Here is a 21,962-nt window from a genome sequence, read left to right on the forward strand (position 1 = left end):
TGGTGGGTGCGAGCATGTGTGCATGTGTGTTCGCTTATGTGTGCACATATAGATCCATTCTGCTGTACTTCTTTAGGTCCCAATAACGACTTTCAATAAATGTATTAACTTTCCTTGCACATTATGGAACCTGCCAATATTGATAAGTATAAATGTCACATTGAAGAAACCTTAAGTAATATGAAAAACAAAATTCTTTTTCTCAGAGAAGCAAATTTGGTAGTTCCTATAATCAAGCAATTGCTATGCCCAAGCACTAAGGACCACAAACTCAGACTCTACCGATTATAACAATAAAGACATGAGCCTCGAAAACTGCACTAAGAATACTATCATACTCTTTAATGACTTATGAGCTGGTTAAAACTGCAAATGGCTTTGCTGAATACAATTTGAAATTTCAAGATTTCATGTTCTATTACCTATTCCTACCAGTTCCCAATGGCCTTATTACACTTAACATACTGTAAATGTTATTTATTTAAAAGCTTTTTAAAAAAGAACATGCTTTGTTTAAATAATGTTAACAAGCTTTTCCCTAGACTTATAATAACTATTAATTTCCTTTCTTCATTTTTTTTGCACATGGTGTATACAACAGATATAATTTGCAAGTCATTATTCTCTTCTGAGCTTAGAAAAGTACAATAGATACATTTGTTGTAAGAAAATAGAGGAAAGTAGACATAAGCAAGATGTCATATCTAAAACAGCTCAACTTTGAAGGCCATACCAATGATAATACATCTGTATCTATATAGTTATAATGAAATTTCAGCTTGTTCTAATCAATTTTAATTTTCATGTTTAAGATACATCTTTTCTTCACACTTTAGTGAAGACTATTATATGTCAGCATAGGCTCTTTTGACTATCTCTTCAATGAAAATAAACTAAAATCAGAGCATACTTTACAAGACACTCAATAAACCAGTCATATATTCCTTCCCTCAGTGTACATTGAAGTCCTTAACAAAATCTAATCTGCATGGTAAATATAAATATCAATACAACAAGCACTGGAAATTTTAAACAGTAGAACGTGAAGGACTGTAGGTGTGGTAAGACAATGGTGTGGGAGGTATCTATAAAGTGGAGGGAAGGGACTTCCCTGGTGGTCCAGTGGTTAAGACTCCTCCTTCCAATGCAGGGGCTGCGGGTTCGATCCCTGGTCGGGGAGCTAAGATCCCACATGCCTCGCAGCCAAAACACCAAAACATGAAACAGAAGCAGTATTGTAACAAATCCAATAAAAACTTCAAAAATCAAAGTGGAGGAAAGAAATGAGGGATGGAGCAGCCCAGAGAATCTCCACCATGTGGCTGGGAATCAGGGTGGCCTCTGAGGACAGGCACAGGTGAGCGTTGCTCCTGACACAGGATGGACGCGGGTGGGAACCCCTTGAGGCATTTTCTTCTCCAGACTAAACTTTTCTTCTTCTCCCTCAGACCCTTTGTGTAACAGATTTGTCTATATTCTCTTAAATCTAGGCCTTCCAGAGTAGAGTACTGTTTTAGGAATCTGGTCAACTCACTCACTCAAAGTACTGAAAGAATTAATTCTAAGTGACTGAGGATAATCATCTCACCATTCTTATATTCTGACTTTCATTGCCACTCCAGAGTATAGCTGGTGCTTCATAAAAGTTATTCACCATCCACTCTGGTTTCCGTATGTAGAAAATAAATTTTCTGTGCATGATTTATCTCTTTTGAAATTGGGCTGACAACAAATGCCCCCAGAAAATTTGACTCAAAGCTTAAATCTGTTCATTTCAAATAGTTCTCTTGAATTGAAATAATGAGACTGTTTTATCAACACTATTTTTAAGGTTATTCTTTCTTCAGCTTATGAAAAAAATGCCATTTAATTAACATGTGCTTTAAATTCTCAAGAGTGATTTTATGTTTATTTAGGAAACTTTTGTGAATGTTCATTTACAGAATTATTTACTCCATAAGAAACAGGATATACATTCTGATATTGCATTGCTTTTTCAGTAAGCAATTCAGGGAATTATTATCTCTTACTGTGTTTCACCAATGCCTATAACTGGATAGACATTACCATGATAAACAATATATACAAATAAATATATAAATAAATATTTTATAATATATGTTGAAAGTACAAAGTTCCTTATTCAAAAATTATGTTAAAAGAATCTCCAAGGGGCTTCCCTGGTGGTGCGGTGGTTGGGAATCCACCCGCCAATGCAGGGGACACGGGTTCAAGCCCTGGTTCAGGAAGATCCCATATGCTGCAAAGCAGCTAGGCCCGTGTGCCACAACTACTGAGCCTGCACTATAGAGCTCGCACACCTAGAGGCGGTGCTCCAAGACGAGAGAGGCCACCACAATTAGAGGCCCGTGCATGGCAACGAAGAGTAAGCCCCGCTCACCGCAACTAAAAAGAAGACCTGTGTGCAGCAACGAGGCCCCAACGCGGCCAAAACTAAATAAATTAAAAAAAAAAAAAAAAGTATCTCCTAGCTTTCAGTGTGGTGATGAGATTAGGGTCATTAAAGGTATGAGGAGGTAGATATAATAGAAATAAACTACACTGTCAAAGTTAGATAGAACAGTATGGTCACATTTTGGCAAAACTGGGAAAAGGCCTAATAGTTTAAGTATCAATCATGATGTTTAGAAGTTACTGCTGAGAGATTTGAGATTTTCATTAAACAATCTAGGAAGCTGGAACACCTTTGTAAAAAGTGGTTTACAGGGAAGATAATTGTCATTTTTTTAAATAAAATGAAGTGGAGTTTTTTAAAATCAGAAATTATAAAATACCAAAAATGTACAGGTTTTGTAAACTAAAGGATGTGAGAATCAATTTCGTCATGTCATTCACTAACTATACGAACCTGGGAAAATCAATTATTTTGTGCTTTCATTAATTGTATGCAAAAGTCAAGTTCGTAGAAACTTTGCAAGGGATTAAAAAAAAAACCTATGTACATGCAACATATGAGACAGTTTAACACAGGAACTGTAAAAGCATAATTAAGAAAGTCTTAATAGGAATTACTTTCCCTGCCCCTTAAATCAATGATTTAGGTATTTAAGGTGGATGTATAAAGGATAAGTAGATATTTTAAATTGCTACATAAGGCCTGAACAAGGTCTAAAGAATTTCAGTTGCAGGTGGATGGATTTAACAAAGGGTTCTTGTCATTCTGGATGGAAGAATTGGATTTGAATCACTGGAGCGCCCAAACAGTTACAAGGAGGCTCCTCTGATCCTGGGTGTAGCATTTGAAAAAGCTGCTCCATCGACTCTCCTACCCTGGGGTGCCCTGGAGGACATAACTGCCCTTCGCTTTATGTCTGTAGCTTCTGTTGCTGCATGCATCTTAAATCTGTGTGTTTACATGGCAGTCTTCCTCACCATGCGGCAAGACTGGTTCTTTCATCTTGATCTCCCCCACTTCTTAGCTTACAGCCCAATAACGACGTGGGCACTGACAAACTATTAACTATTATCCTGGAGAAATTGAAGAGAGTTCTATCATGAACCAAAGCATAGGATAATGTGTCATTTTGTTCTTATATAATACATATCTTCATAACAAATTAATTCGTTTGCAGCTCTAAAGAGTTTAGAAAATGTGTTCTGGTCTTATCAGTCGAAAGAAGGACTGTTAACCTTCTTTAAAAGGTAAATTCTACAAGCCAACTCAATGCCAAGTGGATGATACTTACATTAGCCAAATGAGCTAGTTCTATCTCCAGGAATGAATCAGTTGTCTTGGGTTCAGGCCTTATGGTGACCACGATGATTTTGGAATTAACGACAGTATAATTTCTGAAACAGAATAATTATGATTAAAAGGAGACAGGATTGATGATGAATATTAATTCCTACTGTTCAATACGTGTTGTGATGACATTTTTAATAAACGTATCCTAAGCAAAGACATAGAAACATCGCTCAAACAGATTTAAATCATGATACTGAACTACTATTAATGGAAAGATATAGTTGATTTTTTGTTATAAATATACCCAATCTGGAACTAGAAAACTTTAGGGGGAGAAAGCTGTTGCTGTGTGTTACCATTTTAAAGGCAGGAAAGATGGAAAAGCAATAGCGCTAACAATTACTTAAATCTGATTCACCTGCGAGACAGGTGGATCATGAATTCAAACCTTCAGGCAATCTTTAAATGAATATAATCCATTCATCTCAAGGTGGACCTAACAGTTTGGTTTTCCAAGAGACCAAATATTCTTCTTGCAAAGTGTTGTCTTGGCGTTTTTTAGACTATCTCAAAATTAGTCAAGATGAATGATTAGAAAGTGGTGTAGAATGAAAACAAGTAGAATTTAAATATCAATAAACTTTGTTGCTAATTACTGACCATCATTCATTTCAACAATAGAGATTTACACTTCTTTATCTCAACATGCTAGATGTAAGGAACACATTTGCATTTGGAAATATCTCAACAGTACAGTTCATTCACAAAGAAGTTTTAAATATAATCATATTTACAAGCTACAAAAAAAATTATCCCTAAATATAAACACATAAAATGGAACCAGTTCTTTCTTGCATATTCAGATTTTCATCCAACATATATAAAATCCTATACACCTCCTATGATATAGAGATTTAAAGATTTTATTGTACTTTAGTTATTTGAAGAAATATATATATATATATATATATATATATATATATATATACACACACATATATATATTCATCCTTCTTTTTTACTATTCTGGGGAATTTATAACAGATAGCAAGACAAAGTCACTTAATTTTGTTCCTCTTTTTTGTTGTTTAAGGCATTATTTATAGGTAATAAAATTCATCAACTTTAAGTGGACAGTTTAAAGCTTTTGGTAACTGTATGCTACAATGCAAGCACCACCAAATGCAGACAGACAACCCTCCACAGTTTCCTTGAACCCCTTTGCACTTGATCCCCACACCCCTCCCATGGTTCCAGGAAACCATGGGCATGTTGTCACTATATTATGTCTCTGTGGAATTTCATTATATAGAATCATACACTATGTAGACTTTTGTGTTTGACTTAATTCACTCAGCATAATGTTTTTGAGATTTATCAGTCCTGTTTCTCTTTATAGCTGAGTAGTATTTCATGACATTGAATTTGTGATCTATTCATCAGTTAAGTAAGCAAACTTTAGGTTGCTTCTGATTTTTAGCTCTTATGATTTTTAGCAGCTATTCATATTTGCCTATTATGAATAATTGGTATACATACATTCTGGATGGACATATATTTTCATGTCTAGAGTAAATAACTATGAGTGGAATTGCTTGCTCATGTGGTAAAAGCATGTTTAATTTTATAAGTTACTGACATACAGTTTTCTAAAATGTCTGTGTCATCAAAGTCATATAATTCTAATATCATAGAATAATGTTGAACCTCACATTCTTTGTGAAAATGTTTTCTCTAATGGGCTGATCTTTGGCACAAAATTTCACCAGAAAAAAATGCCAACTATGCCACACTTGGAGGATTATTTAGTAGCAGAGGAACTATAAACATATTCTGAGTGGGATAACATTTTTTAACCCATATATTTAGTAATGTCAAATAACAAATTCTAGAACACTCAGGAAGTTTCATGGTACCCAGCCTAACAGAAAAATAGTAAAAAACAACAAAGTATAAATTTGTTTTCAGTATTCCTTAGGAGGAAGGTGGTTGTAAACAGAGAAAGTTGGTTGACTGTTATTTATTTAATTTAATACTAAATGAGTTGGGCTTCCCTGGTGGCGCAGTGGTTGAGAATCTGCCTCCCAGTGCAGAGGACACAGATTCGAGCCCTGGTCAGGGAGGATCCCACATTGCTGCAGAGAAACTAAGCCCGTGCGCCACAACTACTGAGCCTGCTCTCTAGTTCCTGCAAGCCACAACTACCAGATCCCGTGCACCTAGAGCCCATGCTCCACAATGAGAAGACACCACAGTGAGAAGCCTGCACACCATAACAAAGAGTAGCCCCTGATCTCTGCAACTAGAGAAAGCCCGCGCCCAGCAATGAAGACCCAGTGCAGCCAAAAATAAATAAGTAAAATAAATAAATTTATTTAAGAAAAATACTAAATGAGTCAACTGAAGGTAAGGGGCATTGAGAAGGATATGGAAGTAAGGTCTAAATGCCAACTTCCTTTGCAAACTCATGCTTCCCTGTTTCTCTGTGAGCAAAAGTAATCAGGGGATCAAGTGAGAATAGATGGGATTAACTGTGAGGTGATACCAGTTGATTAATTATGTTAACAGATCTGACAGGATTCCCAGAAAATGACAAGATATAGATATACCTTGTCATATATATATATAAAACTTGGAGCTGGGGACAAAGTTAATCTGCCACCTCCAAAAATTTTATGGCAGTTTTTCCCAAAGAACAGTCCTGGGACACAGATGCAAGTTCCTTTTTCAGGAATGAATACATTTGAGTTCAGGTTTGGTTATCTGAAACAAAAATATTTACATATCACACAAACCCAATCTGCCCCCTTATTCTGGTGCTGTTTATAATCCCATTTCCCTGCTATAAATAAAACCAAATGCTAATTTATAAACTGCTAATTTTAACAAATTTTAGTTAAATTTTATAGTATACAGATATTTTATATTATTTTAGAAGTGGCTGATTTACTGGAAAATACAAATGTGGGTATTCCAAACAGGAATTTATAACTTGTCAAGATATTTATGAAGTTCTCCTTGTGTGTTTGGGCTTGTGGGTATTTTAGCCCTAGGAAACTGGATGGTGGAGAGCCAAGTGGCTTAGATAAGCAGCCTTCTGTAGAAGAGTATTTACTCTATGGCAGGTTCACCAGTTAATCAGCCTGGTGGAGAAGGTCCCTAGAAGATGAAATCTGCCTTATGGCTTTTGCTAAGTATGTGCGTGGGGAATGCGGGGAGAGGGCATGTGTGTGTACGTGTGTCAACTCATTTAGACTACATCTGAGAAGGGATGTGTGTCAATATATTTATGCATATGGATGTGCTTATCACATTATGTGAGTCCCCTCCCACCTTGAGTTATTACCATATACTAGCTCTACCCCACACCCATTAATGCTATATATGTCTCCTTCCACAAGATTATAGTTCAAGGAGGGCAAAATTTGTATCTAGCATTTATGTATCCTCATTTACATAATGTGTGGCACATTTTAGGGCTAACACATATTTGAATGACTTATTAAGTACCACATAATAAAAATATCAAGCTTTTGGCCAATGTGATTTAAAATATAATGTCAATATCACAGTATCCAAATATCTAATGAAGGAAAAATAAGCAAATTTACATTATGCAGTGGCTCCCTTTTAAAAAAGTGTACAGTCTACAAAATTTCTTTAATTTATTCCATCAATTTATTCTAATTTGCATAAGTGAATAGCTGGTTCCTCGTGTGCCATGTCAGGCTTTGTGATCTACTAATGCTTCCTGGCTGGGTTCACATTTGTATTCACTGCTAGAAAAGCAAATCTTACAGCCAAATGGATTTCATGACTAAAGTAATAAAGATCTTTCTTGTCCTTGAGATTTGCACTAGTCAGTATCTAAAACATTTTAAAATGTGTAGAGTTCTTTATTCAAAGAAGGCTCAAGTTATTCTTCACAATTTTTACAAAGGATTAAAGTGCTTAGGGTACATGAATCATATCTTAAAGAGAGTAAAAAAGTGACTATAAAATGCAATGCAACTGTTTGAAAGAGACTCACTTTAGGTATAGGGCCATACATAGGCTGAAAGAGAAAGATCTAAAATGATACTCCTTACAAATGGTAACCAAAAGAGCAGGGATGGACATATTTGTATCAGACAAAATAGACTTTAAGCAAAAACTGTAATAAAAGACAAAGAAGAACATTATACAATGATGAAAGGGTCAATTCACCAGGAAGATATAACAATTATAAATATATGTAGCTAACGGCAGAGCACCCAAAAATATGAAGCAAACATTGGCAGAACTGAAGGGAGAAATAGACAGTAACACAATAATAGTAAACTATTTCAATACAATACCCGGCTTTAATAATGCATAGATCAATCAGATAGTAGATCCATAAGGAAACAGAGGACTTGAACAACAGTATAGATCAATTGTACCTAACAGACATATACAGAACACTCCATCCAACAGTAGCTGAATATACATTCTTCTCAAGTGGATACAGAGAATTTTCCAGAATAGATCACAGGTGAGGCACACAAAAAAAAGTCCTAACAAATTTAAGCAACTGGAATCATACCAAGTAACTTTTCTGAACACAGCAGAATAAAACTAGAAATCAGAGGTAAAAGGAAAACTGGAAAACTCACAAAGATGTGAAAATTAAACAACACACTCTTGAACAATTAGTGGGTTAAAAAATAGATCACAAGGGAAATTAGAAAATATCTTAGACAAATGAAAACACAACATACCAAAACTTATGGGATGCAGCAAAAGCAGTACTGAAACAAAAATATATAGGGGTAAATGCCCCGTTTTAAAGAGAAGAATGATCTCAAATCAATGACTTAACTTTACACCTCACAGAACTAGAATAAAAACAAACTGAACCCAAAGTTAGCTGAAGGAAGAAAATAATAAAGATCAGAGCAGAGATAAATGAAATAGAGAACACGAAAACATAGAAAACATCACCCAACTAAGAGTTGTTTGAGAAAAAAAAAAAAGATGACAAATTCTTAGCTAGAGTAACTACTAAAATAAGAAGGAAAACTCAAGAAAAATCAGAAATCAAGATGACACATTGCAACTGATGCCACAGAAATAAAAGGATCATTAGAGACTACTATGAACAATTATATGACAACAAACTGAATAACTTAGAAAAAGCAGATAAATTCCTATAAACATACAACCTACCAAGATTGATTCATGAAGAAGTTTAAAAATCTAAGCAGACCTATAACTAGGAAGGACATTAAATCAGTAATCAAAAACCTCTTGACAAAAAAAAAAAAAAAAAAAAGCCCAGGACCAGATGGCTTCACTGAATAATTCCACTGAACATTTAAAGAAGAATTAACACCAATTCTTCTCAAACTCTTACAAAATATTAAAGAAGAGAGAATATTTTCAAATGTATTTTATAAGGCCAGCATTACCCTGATACCAAAATCAGACAAAGATGCCTCAAGAAATGAAAACACAGGGTAATATTTATATTGAATATTGATGCAACAATTCTAAACAAAATACAAAACCAAATTCAACAACACATTAAAAAGATCAAATACATGATCAAGAAGAATTTATCTCTGGGATGCATGGTTGGTTCAACATAAGAAAATCGGTCAGTGTAAAACACCATTATTAACAGAATGAAGAAAAAAAACCACATGATCATCTCATTTGATGCAGAAAAAGCATCTGAAAATTTTCAACATTCTCTCATGATAAAAATTTTCAACCATTTAGGTATAGAAGGAATGTACCTCAACATAATAAAGGCTATCTATGAAAAACCCACAGCTAACATCATACTCAATGGTAAAAAACTGAAAATGTTTAATGTAAGATGAGGAAAAAAGCAAGGATGTCATCTATTGCCACTTCTATTCAATAAGGACCTGGAATTCTTAACAATTAGGGAATGCCTAGTAGCCTAACAATCAGGCAAGAAAGAGAAATAAAAGGCAACCAAATTGGAAAGCAAAAACCAAAATCATCTCTTTTAGTAGATGGAATGATCTTACATGTAGAAAACCCTAAAGATTCCACAAAAACCCTTTTAGAACTAATAAACAACGTGGAAAAGTTACAAGATACAACATTGACACACAAAAATCAGTTGCATTTCTATATACTAACAATGAATAATCCAAAAAGGAAATTAAGGAAACAATCCTATTTACAACAGCATTAAAGAGAATAAAATACTTAGGAATAAACTTAACTAAGGAAGTGAAGAACTGCACACTGAAAACCTGAAAATATTGTTGAAAGAAATCAAAGAAGACACAAACAAATGGAAAGACATCCTATCTTCATGAACTGGAAGACTTAATATTGTTCAAATTTCCATAATACCCAAAGCAATCTACAGATCAATGCAATCCATATCAAAATACTAATGACTTTTATTGCAGGAATAGACAAAAAAAAAATCCTAAAATTCATATGGAATCTGAAAGGACCCTGAAGAGCCAAAACAATCTTTAAAAAGAATATGAAAGCTGGAGGTCTCATACTTACTGATTTCAAAACATGTTACAAAACTACAGTAAGTCAAAACTGTATGGTGCTGGCATAAAGACAGAGACTGATGGAATAGAATAGAGAGCCCAGAAATAAACCCTCTCATATATGGTCAAATTATCTTTCACAGGGTTGGCAAGGCTACCCAGTGAGGAAAGGATAATCTCTTGAAAAAATGCTGCTGGGAAAACATCCCATGTTTTCATTATTCACATGCAAAAGAATGAAGTTGGACACTTACATTGCACCATATACCAAAATTAACGTGGATTAAAGATCTAAACATAAGATTTGAAACAATAAAACTCTTAGAATAAAACATAAGAGGAGAGCTTCATGACATTGAATTTAGCAATGATTTTTTGATATGACACCAAAAGTACAGGCAACAAAAGCTAAAGTAGACATATGGTACAACACCAAACTTAAAAACAGTAAAGAAAACAACTGACAGAGTGAAAAGGCAATCTATGTAATAAGATAGACTATTTATAAGCCATATATATAATAAAGGGTTAATATTGAGAATACATAAAGAAATACTAAAATTCCACAATAAAACCAAACAAATTAAAAAGATTAAAGATAATTTTTAAAAGATTAAAAAGAGACAAGAGACTTAGATATCTCTCTGAAGATAATATACAAAAGGCCAATAATACATGAGAAAACACTCGACATCACTAATCATCATGGAAATGCAGGTCAAAATCAAAAGGAAATATTCCTTCATATCCCTTAGGATGGCCAGGATCAAAAAAAAAAAACAAAAAACCATAAAATAACGTGTTGACAAGGTTGTGAAGAAATCAGAAGGCTTCTGCACTGTGGTGGGAATATAAAATGGTGAAGCTGCTATGGAAAACACTAGGCAGAGTCTTCAAAAAATCAAAAATATAGTTACCATATGATCTAGAAATCCCACTCCTAGGTATATATGCTAAAAAATTGAACTGAGGGGACTTCCTTGGTGGCACAGTGGTTAAGAATCTGCCTGCCTAATGCAGGGGACACAGGTTTGGCCCTGGTCTGGGAAGATGCCACATGCTGCGGAACAACTAAACCTGAGCTCCACAACTACTGAGCCTGCGCTCTAGAGCCCATGAGCCACAACTACTGAAGCCCACGTGCCTAGAACCCATGCTTCACAACAAAGAAAAGCCACTGAAATGAGAAGCCTGCACACTGCAACAAAGAGCAGCCCCTGCTTGCTGCAACTAGAAAAAGCCCACAAGCAGCAATGAAGACCCAATGCAGCCAATAAATAAATAAATAAATTTATTTATTTTAAAAAACTGAACTGAGGACTTCATCAATGTCACTGAGCTAAATACATTTAGTTTTAAAACTAAAATTAGCCTATGGCTGCTACAAGTAAGGTTGGGCTAACTTAGAACTTTGAAAATTAACAAGAATTTCAACCACTGCAGCCCAGAGTGCTGTAGTCCCCCCTGCGTGAGCAGGACAAGTGCAGACAGCTTGGAGAAGGGGGACTTGAGCACCTCCGCGAGAGTAGCCCGGTGGCAGATGGTGAGGAACATTTGACTGCAGAACGACTCAGTGTCAACAGCACAGCCAAAAACACGGACCTTCAGTGACCAAGACATGGAGCAGAGGTGCTCCCCAGACACAGCCCAAAATCATCAAAGTCCTTGCCCTCTTTTTTCCAATGGCCAGCAAAATGGAATTACCTATAAGAAAGCTTATTCCTGGGCTTGGCTGACAGGGACTTGGTGCTCTTGCTGGGTGTCAGGCCTGAGCCTCTGAGGTGGGAGAGCTGAGTTCAGGGTATTGGACAAGCAGAGACCTCCCAGCCCCACATAATATCAATCAGAGAGAGCTCGCCCAGAGAGCTCTGTCTCAATTCTAAGACCTAGCTCCACTCAACGACCAGCAAGCTCCAGTGCTGGACACCACATGGCAAACAACAAGCAAGACAGGAACACAACCTCACCCAGTAGAAGAGAGGCTGCCTAAAATCATACTAAGTTCACAGACACCCCCAAACACACCAACAGATGTGGTCCTGCCCACCAGAAAGACAAGATCCAGCCTGATCTACCAGAACAGAGGCACCAGTCTCCTGCACCAGGAAGCCTACACAACTAGCTGAACCAACATTACCGACTGGGGGCAGACACCAAAAACAACAGGAACTATGAACCTGCAGGCTGTGAAAAGGAGACCCCAAACACAGTAAGTTAAGAAAAATGAGAAGACAGAGAAATATGCAGCAGATGAAGGAGCAAGGTAAAAACCCACCAGACCAAACAAATGAAGAGGAAATAGGCAGTCTACCTGAAAAAGAATTCAGAGTAATGATAGTAAAGATGATCCAAAATCTTGGAAATAGAATGGAGAAAAGATAAGAAACATGTAATAAGAACCTAGAAGAAATAAAGAGCAAACAAACAATGATGAACAACACAATAAATGAAATTTTAAAAATTCTCTAGAAGGAATCAGTAGCAGAATAGCTGAGGCAGAAGACTGGATAAGTGAACTGGAAGATAAAATAGTGGAAATAACTCTTGCAGAGCAGAATAAAGAAAAAAGAATGAAAAGAATTCAGGACAGTCTCAGAGACCTTTGGGACAACATTAAACTCACCAACATTCGAATTATAGGGGTCCCAGAAGAAGAAGAGAAAAAGAAAGGATCTGAGAAAATATTTGAAGAGATTATAGTTGAAAACTTCCCTAACATGGGGAAGAAAATAGTCAAACAAGTCCAGGGAGTGCAGAGTCCCATACAGGATAAATCCAAGGAGAAACACGCCAAGACACATATTAGTAAAACTATCAGAAGTTAAATAAAAAGAAAATATATTAAAAGCAGCAGGGAAAAGCAACAAATAACATACAACGGAAACCCCATAAGGTTAACAGCTGAACTTTCAGCAGAAACTCTTCAAGTCAAAAGAGAGTGGCAGGACATATTAAAGTGATGAAAGGGAAAAACCTACAACCAAGATTACTCTACCCAGCAAGGATCTCATTCAGATTAAATGGAGAAATTTAAACCTTTACAGACAAGCAAAAGTTAAGAGAATTCAGCACCACCAAACCAGTTTTACAACAAATGCTCAAGGAACTTCTCTAGGCAGGAAAGACAAGAAAAGGAAAAGACCTACAATAAAAAACCCAAAACAATTAAGAAAATGGTAATAGGAACATACATATAGATAACTATCTTAAATGTAAATGGATTAAATGCTCTAACCAAAAGACAGAGACTGGTTGAATGGATACAAAAACAAGACCCATATATATGCTGTCTACAAGAGACCCACTTCAGACCTAGGGAGACATACAGACTGAAATTGAGGGGATAGAAAAAAACATTCCATGCAAACGGAAATCAAAAGAAAGCTGGAGTAGCAATTATCATATCAGACAAAATAGGCTTTAAAATAAAGACTTCTAAAGAGAGAAAGAAGGACACTACATAAGGATCAAGGGATCAATCCAAGAAGAAGATATAACAATTGTAAATATTTATGCACAAAACATAGGAGCACTTCAATACATAAGGCAAATGCTAACAGCCATAAAATGGGAAATTGACAGGAATACAATCATAGTAGGGGACTTTAACACCCCACTTTCATCAATGGAAAGAACATCGAAAATGAAAATAAATAAGGAAACACAAGCTTTAAATTAAACAAGATGGACTGAATTGATATTTATAGGACATGCCATCCAAAAACAACAGAATACACTTTCTATGCAAGTGCTCATGAAATATTCTCCAGGACAGATCATATCTTGGGTCACAAATACAGCCTTGGTAAATTTAAGAAAATTGAAATTGTATCAAGTATCTTTTCCGACCACAACGCTAAGAGACTAGATATCAATTACAGGAAAAAAATCTGTAAAAAATACAAAGACGTGGAGGCTAAACAATACACTACTAAATCACCAAGAGATCACTGAAGAAATCAAAGAGGAAATCAAAAAATACCTAGAAACACATGACAATGAAAACACAACACAAAACCTATGGGATTCAGCAAAAGCAGTTCTAAGAGGGAAGTTTATATATAGCAATACAATCCTACCTCAAGAAACAAGAAACATCTCAAATAAACAATCTAACCTTACACCTAAAGCAATTAGAGAAAGAAGAACCAAAAAACCCCAAAGTTAGCAGAAGGAAAGAAAGCAAAAAGATCAGGTCAGAAATAAATGAAAAAGAAATGAAGGAAACAATAGCGAAGGTCAATAAAACTAAAAGCTGGTTCTTTGAGAAGATACACAAAATTTAAACCATTAGCCAGACTCATCAGGAAAAAGAGGGAAAAAACTCAAATCAACAGAATTAGAAATGAAAAAGGAGAAGTAACAACTGACACTGCCTATATAAAAAGGATCATGAGAGATTGCTAAAGGTAACTATATGCCAATAAAATGGACAACCTGGAAGAAATGTACAAATTGTTACAAAAGCACAACTTTCTGTGACTGAACCAGGAAGAAATAGAAAATATAAACAGATCAATCATAAACACTGAAATTGAAACTGTGATTTAAAATTTCCAACAAACAAAAGCCCAAGACCAGATGGTTTCACAGGTAATTCTATCAAACATTTAGAGAAGAGCTAACAACACCTATCCTTCTCAAACTCTTCCAAAATATAGCAGATGGAGGAATACTACCAAACTCATTATATGAGACCACCATCACCCTGATACCAAAACCAGAAAAAGATGTCACAAAAAAAGAAAACTACAGGCCAATATCACTGATGAACATAGATGCAAAAATCCTCAAAAAAATACTAACAAACAGAATTCAAAAGCACATTAAAAGGATCATACACAGTGATCAAGTGGGGTTTATCCCAGGGATGAAAGGATTCTTCAATATATGCAAATCAATCAATGTGATACCCCATAATAACAAACTGAAGGATAAAAACCATATGGTAATCTCAACAGATGCAGGAAAAGCTTTCAACAAAATTTAACACCCATTTATGATGAAAATAAAACCCTCCAGAAAGTAGGCATAGAGGGAACTTACCTCAACATAACAAAGGCCAGACATGACAAATCCACAGCCACATCGTTCTCAGTGGTGAAAAACTGAAACCATTTCCACTAAGATCAGGAAGAAGACAAGGTTGCCCACTCTCACCACTAGTATTCAACATAGTTTTGAAAGTTCTAGCCACAGCAATCAGAGAAGAAAAAGAAATGAAAGGAATCCAAATTGGAAAAGAAGAAGTAAAACTGTCACTGTTTGCAGATGACATGATATCATACATAGAGAATCCTAAAGATGTTGTCAGAAAACAACTAGAGCTAATCAATGAATTTGGTAAAGTAGCAGGAAACAAATTAATGCACAGAAATGTCTTGCACTCTTATACACTAATGATGAAAAATCTGTAAAAGAAATTAAGGAAACACTCCCATTTACCAATGCAACAAAAAGAATACAATACCTAGGAATAAACCTACCCAAGGAGGCAAAAGACCTGTATGCAGAAAACTATAAGACACTGATGAAAGAAATTAAAAATGATACAAACAGATGGAGAGATATACCATGTTCTTGGATTGGAAAAATCAACATTGTGAAAATGACTATACTACCCAAAGCAATCTACAGATTCAATGCAATCCCTATCAAACTACCAATGTCATTTTTCACAGAATTAGAATAAAAAATTTCACAATTTGTATGGAAACAGAAAAGATCTTGAATAGCCAAAGCAATCTTGAGAAAGAAAGACTGAGCTGGAGGAATCAGGCTCCTGGACTTCAGATTGTATTACAAAGCTACAGTAATCAAGACAGTATGGTACTGGCACAAAAACAGAAATATAGATCAATGGAACAGGATAGAAAGCCCAGAGATAAACCCACACACATATGGTCACCTTATCTGTGACAAAGGAGGCAAGAATATACAATGGAGAAAAGACAGCCTCTTCAATTATTTGTGCTGGAAAACTGGGCAGCTGTGTGTAAAAGAATGAAATTAGAAAACTTCCTAACAGCATACAAAAAAAATAAACTCAAAATGGATTAAAGACCTAAATATAAGGCCAGACGCTATAAAACTCTTAGAGGAAAACATAGGCAGAACACTCTATGACATAAATCACAGCAAGATCCTTTTTGACCCACCTCCTAGAATAATGGAAAAAGAAGCAAAATTAAACAAATGGGACCTAATGAAGCTTAAAACCTTTTGCACAGTAAAGGAAACCATAAACAAGATGAAAAGACAACCCTCAGAATGGGAGAAAACATTTTCAAACGAAGCAACTGGCAAAGGATTAATCTCCAAAATATACAAGCAGCTCATGCAGCTCAATATCAAAAAAACAAACAACTGAATCCAAAAATGGGCAGAGGACCTAAACAGACATTTCCCCAAAGAAGATATACACATGAAAGGATGCTCAACATCACTAATTAGTAGAGAAATGCAAATCAAAACTACGATGAGGTGTCACCTCACACAGGTCACAATGGCCATCATAAAAAAAAAAATCTATGAACAAGAAATGCTGGAGGGGGTGGGAAGAAGAGGGAACCCTCTTGCACTGTTGGTGGGAATGTAAATTGATACAGCCACTATGGAGAACAGTATGGAGGTTCCTTAAAAAACTAAAGATAGAACTACATACAACCCAGCAATCCCACTACTGGGCATATACCCTGAGAAAACCATAATTCAAAAAAAAGAGTCATGTACCACAATGTTCATTGCAGCACTATTTACAATTGCTAGGACATGGAAGCAACCTAAGTGTCCATCAACAGAAGAGGTGGACGGACCTAGAGTCTGTGATACAGAGTGAACTAAGTCAGAAAGAGAAAAAAAAATATACGGTATGCTGACACATATATATGGAATCTAAAAAAAAAAAAAAAAGTTTCTGAAGAACCTAGGGGCAAGACAGGAATAAAGACGCAGACATAGAGAACACACTTGAGGACATGGGGAGGGGGAAGGGTAAGCTGGGACAAAGTGAGAGAGTGGCATGGCCATATATACACTACCAAATGTAAAATGGATAGCTAGTGGGATGCAGCTTCATAGCACAGGGAGATCACCTCAGTGCTTTCTGTCCACCTAGAGGGGTGGGATGGGAGGGTGAGAGGTAGACACAAGAGAGAGGGGATATGGGGATATATGTATACGTATAGCTGATTCACTTTGTTATACATCAGAAACTAACATACCATTGTAAAGCAATTATACTCCAATAAAGATGTTTAAAAAAAAGATAAAAGAGAAAAAAAAATAACTAGAATTTCAAGTTAAGTTTTCTGAGTGAGGCAACACCTAGACCCACAATGAAGCCAAGTGATCAGGGATTTAAATTCACTTTCAAACAGTATGGCCCAATTAAACTCAGACTTTTGTAAAGAATGTACTGATTGGCAATATTACAATATTTTATAGTATTAGTCATGCCAATTTGTCATCCCGATGGATAATTTTAATTTCTAATGTTCTCAATGTAGGGCATTATAAAAAGATACAGAGTATCACAAAACTACAGTATTTCATTGTAAAGTCAGAGTGAAGTGGGAAGGTTTAGTGTCTGGTCCTCAAACTGAAGAAAAGGTGCTCTTGAGGGAAATCAGTACTTCAGGTCCAGTGCCTTCAGGATGTATTGGTATAAAAGTGATTGAACTAGAGACTGTCATACAGAGGGAAGTAAGTCAGAAAGAGAAAAATAAATATCATATATTAAGAGTTTTATTACTTAATCAAATTAATTCATCATATTAGTTAATTAATCTTATATGAATAATATCACATATATGTAGAATCTAGAAAAATGATACAGATTAACCTATTTGCAAAGCAGAAATAGAAACATAGACTTAGGGAACAAATGTATGGACACCAAGCGGGGAAAGGGTGGGGTGGGATCAATTGGGAGATTGGGATTGACATATACACAGTACTGTGTATAAAATAGATAACTACTGAGAACCTACTGTACAGCACAGGGAACTCTACTCAATGCTCTGTGGTAACCTAAACAGGAAGGAAATCTGAAACAGAGGGGATCTATGTATACATATAGCTGATTCACTTTGCTGTACAGCAGAAACAACACAACATTGTACAGCAACTATACTCCAGTAAAAATTTCTTTAATAAGTGATGTTTTTGTTTTTGTATTATTTCTAATATTTTCCTGTTTTGCCTTTAATTTCCAATATATTCCTGTTTGCCTTTAGTTCCTATAATATTAGGAACTCAAATGGGTTCCGTTTCCTAAATGTGAAAAAAATTACCATCATTTAGCTTTTATTAGGTTGGTGCACTTGACAGCAAATTTATGTAATTTTGCATTATTGACTTTGTTTTTTCTTTTTAAAAGATAGTTTTCATGTTAGTGGCTTATGAGAACATTGGGGTTTTTTTTGTTGTTTATTTTTTGGTTTCTTTTTTGGGGGGTTCATCTGTATTTTTCCTGGCACTATAATACTATACTGGAATTTGCACATAATTTTAATTAGATCCTTTACAATATCTTGAGTGTTAATAGATACATTAATGTAATGTGCCCTTTTTATGTTTCTTTTACTTTATTTCTTTTTAAAATTTTTTAAACAGGACTATATTTTCCATACATCCTACCAGGAAAAGTACACATTGATCCCATACTCAAAAGTATTGTGATCTTCCTATAGAACTGGAACTTGGCTTTATTAAATGAATCAGAAAATGGGTTGATTACAACTGTTTCTTGAAGTCCTTGGCTTGAATGTATGATTGGATATACTTTTTTTTTTCCTTAGAGATAATTTCTGTCAAATACATTCTTACAAGTGTCATTGCTGGATCAATGAAAATTTATTTTTAAAGCCTCCTGGAGTTACCAAATTGTCCTACTAAAAGGTACTACAGCTAAAATCCTCACCAGCAGTGTAAGAACTCACCATGCTGTGGGTAGTCATTAGTCCTCTAATGTGAATGGGGCCTGTGTGGGTGGTCTCAGCTCCCCACAAAGGACCCCTTGCCCTTGGCTGGCCAGCTTTCAGCTATCAGCCCCAAAAGTGATCCTGAAGGGGGGAAAGAGTCCAGGCCTTGTTGCCCATGGCCTGTGTTGGGGTCACCAAGTTGACCCCAAGCACCTTGAGCTGCCCACACACAGCTACCTCCTCCTGGGCCTTTCAAGATTTTTCTGTGGAAGATATATGTGTATTCAAAGGAATATAGAAATGTGTACTGCTTAAAGGAGTAGATATGAGCATCACAGAGGCAGCAAGACAGTGGAAGTGTTCTGGTTTTGGAGGACCAAAGACTTGAGATGGACTAGAACCCACCCACCTACTGGACATGTCATCTTTGGCCAGTCAGTGAGGCAATAAGGTTCTCTTGTCTGTAGAACGAGAGTTCTGGATGGCATAACCTTTAAAGGGCTTGCAGCACTAATGTCCACTGGCTCTATGCTTTTTACTGTAAGACATTATTCCTAAGAATACAGTTGGGAGGCTGAGAATAGCCCTTATTTAGTTTGGACTTGAGTAGAGCACATTTCCTTCAGACGAAGGCATAATTTGAATCTACTTAATTGTAAAAGGAAGGACAATCCAGCAGTAAAATTGAAATTGCAGCTTGAAGAATAGTCGAATGCATATTAGGGCAAGAGAAGAAAAAGAAATATCGAAATGAAAGAGTCAACATGAAAAGTTACTTCTGTCTTTGTAGGAAGGAGAATTTCTAAACTATATCTATTCAAAACATTATCAAGTTCTCCTTCTGGGTCCCCACGAGGGGAATTATGCAAAGTATTGTTTTAAAATATTGTATCAAAATATAAAATTTCTGGGCTTCCTTGGTGGCGCAGTGGTTGAGAGTCCGCCTGCCGATGCAGGGAACACAGGTTCATGCCCTGGTCTGGGAAGATCCCACATGCTGCGGAGCGGCTGGGCCCGTGAGCCGTGGCCGCTGAACCTGCACTTCCAGAGCCTGTGCCCCACAACGGGAGAGGCCACAACAGTGAGAGGCCCGCATATCGCAAAAAAAAATAAAATAAAAAATAAAAAATAAATAAAATTTCTGGAGACTTAACAGCAAGCCTAACATTATTCTGTGTCTGGGAAACTTGGCTCCAAAATATTCAACACATAATTATTAGTAAAATGATCACAGAAGAAAATGTGTCACGAAAATTTAGTAAATAATAAGTAAACTTATAGAGCAAATTTGTGTATTTTTTCATGTTGAATAAGAAGATATTTCCTTTTCTATTGGGTTCAATTCACACAGTCGAATTTTACAGTAAAACAACAGAATACATGTATTTTATTCCTTTGTTCCTAAAATATTTGAATAGTGTAAACACTAAACTTCTATGTACCTCATTTTTTTAAATGGCTTATATAGAATATTTTATCAGATAAGACAGTTATTCCAGTAAACATTTCTTGGATTTGTATTATTTATTAAGCACTGTTCTGGGAGTTCTGACAGTAGAGGAGATTTAAAATCATTAAGACAGTTCGATGAGGAGAGTTTTTGCTTAGTAAATGTTTGTTAAGTGACTATAAAACAAAGACATCACCCTTGTCCTTTGAAAAGCTTATTCTACTCACTAAACTTTCTGTAACAACTTTCTGAAAAAAAAAAAAAAAAGAAAAAAAAAAAAAAGAAAAAGGCCGAGATTGCTTAGTGGTTACCTTATTTTACAGTATGAAATAAAAGAAAATGAGAAGTAAATGCTAATATTTCACTTTTCAAACAGTGCTTAAACAAACTTTTCATCCTGAGCATTCTACTGTCATTATTTCTAATGAATCCAAAGCTGAAAATTGTTTTTCTATATTCATTTACCTAATTATACTTAGAAAGTGTGAGTGGGTATACATATTCATAATTCTTACAAAAAGATTATTAAGAACTTCAAGCTAAAAAAATATGTCAGAATGCCACAATCCTACAATTTTATTGAAATAAAGACAGGGAATTTTTGAAGTTAAAAAGAACCTTTGAGTCCAACCCCACGATTTATAAAGTCAGTGACTTGCCCGAAGGCTAATCTGTGTCTGTTTGTGTCCAAGGTAGTACTAGGGGGTGCAGTTCTTGACTTTTCCCAGTTTCACCCATTCAACCGCCCACAACGTTGTCCTTAGTCCACCCACAAGTGACCACTACCTCTGCAATAATCTCAAAAATGTTGAAACACTTTTTTTTAGGCTGATATCCCTAGATACACTTCCAATTCCCTTGACTGTATAGCTTTATGAAACTTGGAATAATCTGACTTTGTGTAGGTGAGCGAGTTCTATGGTGTTATTCAAAATAAGATTAGTCATAATGAAACTCTGTTAAACATGTAGCAGGGAAACTAATTCACAATCTACAACATTTCACGTTGAATATTTTATTTGCATTCACTATGTCCCTCTGCAGCAAACAGAATGAATGTTGCATATAAAGGTGCTTCTATTTTGAAGTTGAACTGAAGGCAGATGATGACTGAGTGACTGCACAAGTTTATAAATTTCTTGTTATGTTAAATTGAAATTAAAACCCAAGTCATCTTATTGTGAGTTAGTGCCTAGTCTAGAATTCCTGCAAGATTAGCTTTACGCAAACGAACTCCCAGTGGAAATAAGGGTCTGACTTTGAGTACCTGGGTACCTTTTTCTTTTTTTTTAATGCTTTATTTATTTATTTATTTATTTATCTTTGGCTGCGTTGGGTCTTCGTTGCTGCGCGCGGGCTTTCTCTAGTTGCGG

The 21,962-nt window shown here is 35.7% G+C and overlaps 1 protein-coding gene across 2 annotated transcripts in view; it reads right to left on the bottom strand.

Annotated features, from left to right (window-relative positions):
* The window catches only part of ADGRB3 (adhesion G protein-coupled receptor B3), a 781,830-nt gene that overhangs the window by 344,665 nt on the left and 415,203 nt on the right, over positions 1-21,962 (bottom strand). For both annotated transcript variants that reach the window (XM_059083264.2, XM_067011391.1), the window contains exon 15: positions 3,708-3,810. In XM_059083264.2, coding sequence (XP_058939247.1) covers positions 3,708-3,810 — 103 coding nt within the window. The remainder of the gene's footprint in view (positions 1-3,707; positions 3,811-21,962) is intronic.

This window comes from Kogia breviceps, chromosome 13, assembly GCF_026419965.1.
Source record: "Kogia breviceps isolate mKogBre1 chromosome 13, mKogBre1 haplotype 1, whole genome shotgun sequence".
Taxonomy (NCBI): domain Eukaryota; kingdom Metazoa; phylum Chordata; class Mammalia; order Artiodactyla; family Physeteridae; genus Kogia; species Kogia breviceps.